The 8,176-nt window shown below is 38.9% G+C and overlaps 1 protein-coding gene across 3 annotated transcripts in view; it reads left to right on the top strand.

Annotated features, from left to right (window-relative positions):
* Positions 1-5,966: 5,966 nt before the first annotated feature.
* Positions 5,967-8,176, top strand: part of KCNJ3 (potassium inwardly rectifying channel subfamily J member 3) — a 222,798-nt gene continuing 220,588 nt past the window's right edge. Inside the window, exon 1 of one of the 3 annotated variants that reach the window (XM_074303427.1) lies at positions 5,967-7,849. In XM_074303427.1, the coding sequence (XP_074159528.1) occupies positions 7,133-7,849 (717 nt within the window). In that variant the 5' untranslated portion in view covers positions 5,967-7,132. The remainder of the gene's footprint in view (positions 7,850-8,176) is intronic. The other 2 variants (XM_074303426.1, XM_074303425.1) reach the window with 2 other exon arrangements.

The raw sequence follows: 8,176 nt of genomic DNA, 5'->3' as shown, positions 1-8,176 counted from the left end.
AAACTTTCCCCTTGAAAGAAAATGGTTAGAAATAGTAGGAATACAATTATCAAATAGCTGTCCACTTATAATTAATGCTGTCATGGGCACTGTACTATTATTAATATTCTAACTAATCTATGATCTCATTGATGTGCACTTTTATTTAAGCAGTACAATTATAAGCCATCCATACCTGGCCGTCTTGTGCAATTCTTTGTGTCATTTTACAAGGAAACCATAAAGGGTCTATCCTACATGTTGGGATCTCATAGGTCTGACCACATCACTTCTTTGTTCAAGAAATTTCAATGTCTTTTTAGGAAAAAATACAAACTCTTATGTTGAACTTTTAAAGCTTTTGAATAATCAGTTTCTAACCTATATATTACTTCCCTCACATACTCTGATGTGGCAGTAGTCAGCATTCAAAATGTACTATCTCCCATTTTTGAGCCTTTGCACAAGCAATCTCCAATTTCTAGAATTCTCTTCCTCTTCACTCCTGGGTATTGGAATCTTGAGCTTCTTTCTTTCCTTCTTTTAAACTTTTTAAAATAGTATTTTGTTTTTCTAGTTACATGTAAGATGGTTTTCAACATTCATTTTTCTAAGATTCTGAGTTCTAAATTTTTCTTCCTTCTTTCTTTATCTCCTCCTTCCCAAGAAAGCAAACAATTTGATATGCATAATACATGTACAATAATTTAAACACATTTCCATATTTATCATGTTGTGAAAAGAAAATCAGAACAAAAGGAAAAAATAATATGAGAAAGAAGCAACAAAAAAAGGTGAAAAAAGTGCTTTGATCTGCATTCGATGTCCATAGTTTTCCTTCTGTTCACAGATGACATTTTCCATTCCAAGTCTATTGGAATCATCTTGGAATATCATGTTGCTGAGTAAGTCAATCAGAGTTGATCACATAATGTTGCTGTTATTATGTACAATGTTTTCCTACTTCTATTTACTTCATTCAGCTTCAGTTCATGAAAGATTTTCCAAGCTTTTCTGAAATCAGCCATTGAGCTTCTTTCAAGGTTCAAGTGATACATCCAAAAATGTTCTTTCTTGATATTCTAAGTTACTGCCATTCTCACCATGGAAAGAATTACTTGATGCTTAGTTTGTGTATATTTCACACTTTCTTCTCTGAGTACCTTTTATTTACTATCATTAGAATATAATTTAAGTTGGGGGAAAGCTTCATTCTTCTTCTTTGTATTTTTAATACTCAGCTTAGTGACTAGCAATACTTACATTGTTTACAATGTAACTTATTCATATATATATATATGTGTGTGTGTGTATATATATATATATATATATATATATATATATATATATATATATATATGTTTATTTATTTATTTATTTATGGAGCACAGACTTCACCTGCCATTGTTATACTTTGATCTTGCTAAGTGATAATTGGTCCATTTAAAAAAAATGATCATATATTTCTTTATGAAATATTTTATGGTACTTTTGCTATATAATTGCATATTTGTAATGTGTTATAGAGTGATCATACCCATTGTATGGACAGTTAGATGGTATAGTGAATAGAGTCCTGAGCCCAAAGTCAGTTTAACTTCTTGAATTTAAATCGGATCTGAGATGCTTAATAGCTGTGTGGTCCTGAACAAATAACTTTAACCTATTTGCCTTGGTTTTTTTCATCTGTAAAATGAGCTGGACAAGGAAATGGCAAACTACTATAGTACCTTTACCAAGAAAATCCAAACTTGGGTCACAAATAATTAGATATGACTGAACAATAACAACATGATCATCGTGCGATTTTTCACTGGTCTAATCATATATTTTTATCTTTGTCAATCTTTTGGAGACCAGTTTTTCATGAATTTCAGTCACAGAAGTACCAATTCTAACTACTAGAAGGAAATTGGTGTTAACAAATTAGATGATTATTTCAAGAAGATGCTAGAGTTATTAAATAATTTATAATTTTCTAAAGGCAATGCAGCCTTAACTTCTGTTAAATTCTGAGTCTAGCTCATTTTAGATGTGTAGTGACTGTCCAAGTTATATATACTAATATGTAATAAAAGTTTGTTCAATATTCTACCTTCCTATACTAATTTTTCTGTGTAGTTAGGCAAATGCATTTGAGTATGTATTTCATTTCAGAGTTCCTGTAATGTTCTAAAATTTAATTAATTTCATTTATTTAATTAATTTAATCAGTTCATCATCTGTAAGTAGAAACATTTGGAGAACAAGATCATCTATAATTATTCTTAAATAGAGGTCCATGAACTTAAATTTTGTGATAACTATAATTTATTAATCATATTTAATTACTATAGTCCTTTGTAATCTTATGAATTTTACCACATGTATTTAAAAACATTATTCTGAGACAGCAAGTCCCTAACTTTAGCAGACCAAAGGAGGCCATGATAGAAAAATGTTAAGAATTTCCAGTCTCTAGAGAACTATTTTTTCACTCTGTGCTGAACTTCTTCCTTGCTGCTGGTTAATATCTTTGGCTAAAAAAATAGTGGAAGAGTGATGGTGAAATATATACCAGATGCATGAGAATTAAAGATTAAAAACTTTAGGGAAGTAGTTGGAGTTAAGATTGCCAGCATTCATTTAGACATTTGTACTATCTCTGAGATAAAGGAAGGAATACTGACATGAAAATGGTGTTCATTTAATCTGCTAAAGATTTCAAAATGGTATTTTATGTAATATTTATACTTGATACATAGTTATATTTATTAATAAAGACCCTTTTATCAGATGCAAATTTTGAAATACTGCAACTTTTTAATGCTTTCAGAAGAAATGGTCCTGAACTTTCATTGAAATAGAAAAGACACTTTGAGATTCTTTGTTCAATCAAATTCAATAAGTAATTATTAAATAACTTTCATAAGACAGGCTCTGTACTATCGCTGAAAAAAGATAATTCTTGCCCTCAAAGAGTTCTACATTCTACTGTTGTTCATTAATGAAGCCTTGACAACAAACATGAAAAAACATTATTCAATATAAAAGTTATTTTCCTTGAACTAGAAGCTTACTTCTTGTTATACATTTATGCATTTTTAAAGGATTTATGAGGCTTGACTCTAACTCATCAAAAGCTTTGAGGGTTGAAAATAAACAGATTATGTAGATAGTGACATTTTTGCTTTTCCCTGAATCCTTTGGAAGAGGCCACAATTTGGAGCTAAGATTAAAGATGGGATGGAATTAATTATCTGTTCTGGTAATTATGAGTTAGAGGTTTTTTTTTTTTTTTTTTTTTTTTTTTCCTACAAAGGAAATAACCAAAGTTCTTTTATAGGAAAGGAAAAATGGCAAACTAAGCAGTTTCCCCATACTACATACAGGAAGTTCTTAGGGTGACATTTTCCCAAGTGGTAGGGAACAAATAGTTATAAAACCCAAGGAAAATGCCCCATATAAAACAATAAGGATTTAGTCTCCCATGCCTTCTTTTCCTTAACCCCAGTTATTGGTGTTAGAACAAGGAAGGAGATAAGTGGATGAGGATATAAAGCATACTTTCCTTTCTGGATAATGTATTAGAGCTCATAGCAAAGATGTGTGCTATAACTCACTATGACTATCCAGTGAATGGTGAAATAAGTGTACTATAAAGTATATATATTTTATGATAATAATAAATAATAAAGCAACTACCATTTAAAATTTTCCTATTTGATAATACTTTAAAGTATGTTTTCCAAGAGCAAAGACTTTTGCTATGATATGTATTGCAATTAGGTAAAGGACCATGAGGTTGAATCTATCACCCTTATTTAATTTGAAGCATAAATTCATAGTTCTTCAGTTTTGAAGATGCTGCTATTGATATTGCTATCTATAAGCTTATCAAAAAAAAGAGACACAGTAGCAGTAATCCTCTCCAGAATCCAGAAAATAACTATTATTTTTTGGTTTAGCCTTTTCACATTCTGGTTAACTCTATAGGAATCAGCCTCCTCCTCCTCCCCCTATTTTTTGTTGTTGCACTTAGTAGTTTTCAAGAATTATAATAGATTTCTCTGCTATACTACTGCTTTTGCCAGCCCCCCTTTTTAGTTTAGTGCTCCACTTCAACTCATCAGAAAGCAGTTGCTTTAGTATCCAACAGTCTGTCATTTGTTTTCTACGTGTCCTGGTTCAAAATGCTGAAAGAATGACTTCACTATTTGTAAGCCACCTGTCCTTCAAGATCTCTCTATTGTACATGCTGCCACTTTTGCAGTACCTAATCTCTCTGGTCCATCAGTGAAACTCTTCAAAAAGTTGGATAAGATATCTATAGTAGGTCAAAGATTCATCCACATATTAAGTATGATATAGCCACATTCTTAACTTCATCTGGAGTTTAATGCTTTGTTGATCCTGTTTTTATAATTATTATGTTTCCTTTGTTCTGTGATATTATTAATTTAGTGATAGCTTTCCATTATATTACAGCTCTGAAAGATTTTGATGAATGTTGGAGAAAGGCTTAGGGAGATGAGAACCTCTTAAGACAGCTTCTATATAACCTCTGCTGCCTTTTGACTTAGTCTATAACATCCGAGTAACTCTTTAAAATGTCTTGTGCTATCTCAGTGACAAGTATATCTCCAGAGCATAGCTATCAGAATATAGACAAGCACAGTAAGAGCACAGTGCTATTATATAATCTTAACAAAAACAATTGTAAATGTTTGGTAGTGAATCCAGCCATTTATCTCTTATAAAGAAAGAAAGCTTAAACGAACAACATATTTTGTCTTAGAATGCAAGTAATGAAAAGTCCCCTTCTGTCTTCTACTGTCATACTAGTGTTTCAGTATGTGTATAAACACACACATATACACACATATATTGTTTGAATGGAATTTACAGATGAGAAGGGATCAAAATACTCTTTATACTTTTTGGATATATACCCTTTCAGATAAATCACTCAGTCAAATTAATAGCTTTTTCATTTACTATTACTTGCCAAATTGATTCTCTTATTTGTCTGCTCTGGTTTTTGTAGAAGCAGAAAAAAAATGTTACCTTCTTTAAATCCTTTTCCTCAGTATTGTACCCCTCTACTTTCTTATGTCAGTTAAGTCGTCCCCTTTACCCAGCTTTTCTTAAAGGGAATGAATCAACATCTAGAATACTGAATTTTTTCATAGTATAGCAATTGTTGATAGGCGAAGTTGGGAATCTTTCCTAAAGATCTAATACGGTTCTTCTAAAGCCCCTCTGCCGCATGCACCTTGGAGTTCTTATAGCCCTATCTCTTGCTTCCCTATCTCATAAACTGGTTGTTTTCTACTTAAAGGGACCTCTACTGTTAATGATGGAGCAACACAACTAGGCATCATTTTTGAGTTAGAGCCATAGTTATTATAACCACAGAGTGCAATGCTTTTCCTTCAGACTAGCAATACTTGTTTGCTGGGATGATTTCTAGCTGATGGGGCAAAGAAGGAGAGTTAGCTGGTTTGGGCAAGCAGATTTTGAGACGCTACTGATGCTAGGGGCTTGCCTTTTCTTGTGCTGCGAGACACTGCAGGCTCAACTCCCGAGCGGAGGTGCAATTCAGGCTGTTGAAACAGTGGGGGAAGGCTGGGACAGGCGGGGCTAGCTGAGCTCTGCAGCTGATCACACGCACCAACACCACACTCCCACAGACCCTCTGCTCCTTCCTCTTTTTTTCTCTTTCTTTCTCACATACGCACGCACACACGCGCACGCACACAGACACACAGACACACAGACACACACACACACACACAGACACACACACACACACACACACACGTGTTAAAGGGTAAGGGGTAGGTTGGAGGAGAGGGGTAAATCTTACTCTGAAGAGTAAACAGCAGAACAGCATTCCCCTTTGACCTCAAAGTCTGATCGCCAGCTCCCAGATTTAACCTCCTTGCTGAGAAATCACCGTGATTTGCCAGGAAAAAGGGGTGGGCGGGGGGTGGTGGTGGAGGAGAGACTTGGTGAAACCAGGAGCTTAGTCCTCAAGTCCCGCTGTGCCTAGCTCACCAGGATTCCTTTGAGAGGGGAAGGGAGGGAAAAGGGGGGAAGAAGGGGCTCTTTGGTACGCACTGGAGCAAGCTGGCTATGGGGGAGCTGCATTGGCACCCGACTTGGTAAACCAGGAAAAGTGGGGGCGAGGATGAAAACAACCTGGGAGTAAGAGAGGCTCTTGTGAAGGGAAGCCACTGCCGCTGCTGCTGCTTTCTTCCCCCTCTTAAACACCCTCCCCCCTCGCATTGGCGTTCCCTCTCCCAGATCTGGGCGCTTGGTACTGCCAGTCCCGTCTTCTCTTCGCAGGGGGCAGCCCGTGTGCCACTCTTGGGTCCAGCCGAAGAGCCCTGGCTGTCAGTAGTGAAAGCCTGGCCGAACGTCGAATTGGGGGTAGTCTCGGATTTGCCAACGAGAGGGGGACTGCTCCGCTTTATCTTCTGAGACCGAAGGAAGGGGGGCGTTTTGCTGGGTGTCGCACCATAACGGGTCAGGCATGCCTTTGTATCCAATTTTGGCGGAAGGATAGGAATCAGAGTGGAGGGTAACAGTGAGACTGACACGGGCTGTAGGGGAAGAGGGAGGCTTTGGGGGGAGGGGGGAGGGTCCAGGGAGGTAGATCAGCCCTTAGCAGCTCAGCTAATTTGCAGGTGGAGAAGGAGTAGGTTTTTGTTTTTGGTTTTTAATGTTTTGTTTTTATTGCAACTTGTGGGTGCAACTGAAGGGAGGGAGAAGTGAAGAAAAGAGGTGGAAGGTAAGGGGAAATGAAGAGGAAATAAAGGAGGAAAGAGCTTTAACGGTACAAAGGTAAATACTGGGCTTTCTGTTCTTGTCTGCATTTCTCTTGCCATTAAGTGTGGGAGAGCAATCCCCCCACCCCGCTTAGGACTCAAATCACAAAGAAGAAATTTGTCCCAGGGGAGGTTCCAAGCCGTCGTACCTGAAGAGGAAAGGAAGAGGTGGGGGGACTGAGAGACTTAGGATACCTGCTTGGGTGTCCTCCCTCCTCCCTTTCCTCTTCATTTGCTTCTCCTCTCCTTTCCTACCCACCCCTCCCCCTTGTTGGTATTGGTTTGCAGCGCTTCGCTCCTGCGCCTCCTTCCTTTTTGAATCTGGCCCGCTCCCTCGTATTATGTCTGCGCTCCGCAGGAAATTTGGGGACGATTACCAGGTAGTGACCACCTCGTCCAGCAGTGCGGGCTTGCAGGGCCAGGGGCCCCAGCAGCAGCAGCAGCAGCAGCAGCAGCAGCAGCAGCTGGTCCCCAGGAAGAAGCGGCAGCGGTTTGTGGACAAGAACGGGAGGTGCAATGTGCAGCACGGCAACCTGGGCAGTGAAACTAGCCGCTACCTCTCCGACCTCTTCACCACCCTGGTGGACCTTAAGTGGCGCTGGAACCTGTTCATTTTCATCCTCACTTACACCGTGGCGTGGCTCTTTATGGCGTCCATGTGGTGGGTGATCGCCTACACCCGGGGAGACCTGAACAAAGCCCACGTCGGCAACTACACGCCCTGTGTGGCCAATGTCTACAACTTCCCCTCTGCTTTTCTCTTCTTCATCGAGACTGAAGCTACCATAGGTTATGGTTACCGCTACATCACCGACAAGTGCCCTGAGGGAATCATCCTCTTCCTCTTCCAGTCCATCTTGGGCTCCATCGTGGATGCCTTTCTGATCGGCTGCATGTTCATTAAGATGTCCCAGCCCAAGAAGCGGGCGGAGACCCTTATGTTCAGCGAGCACTCGGTGATCTCCATGAGAGACGGGAAGCTGACTCTCATGTTCAGAGTGGGCAACCTGCGAAACAGCCACATGGTCTCCGCTCAAATCCGCTGCAAGCTGCTCAAAGTAAGTCAGATACTCTCCCACTCTCGCTGAATCCCCACCTTCATATCACCCTTACCCTAATTCCTTGGTCAGGAGGACCTTAGATTTCCCCTACAAGTATTACTTCAAGTTCGCTATCCCAACAGGTAAACTCACTTTGGGTCCTAGGAAAGCTAGTGCAGGCGCGATTCATTCCTCATTTCGCTGTTTCTCACACCTTTAGTTAAATTCTTCAGTTTGGGAGGATGTATCCTATTCTGAAATAATAACACTTTATCTGAGCAGCTTTTGGGCCCCCTTTCCAAAACTCAGAGGCAATTGTGTGCTTGGTTTGCTGTTTGTTTTTTC

The sequence above is a fragment of the Sminthopsis crassicaudata genome, chromosome 3, assembly GCF_048593235.1.
Source record: "Sminthopsis crassicaudata isolate SCR6 chromosome 3, ASM4859323v1, whole genome shotgun sequence".
NCBI classification, from domain to species: Eukaryota; Metazoa; Chordata; class Mammalia; order Dasyuromorphia; family Dasyuridae; genus Sminthopsis; species Sminthopsis crassicaudata.
Note: the sequence above shows the minus strand (reverse complement) of the source record. Positions and strands in the feature narration are given on the sequence as shown.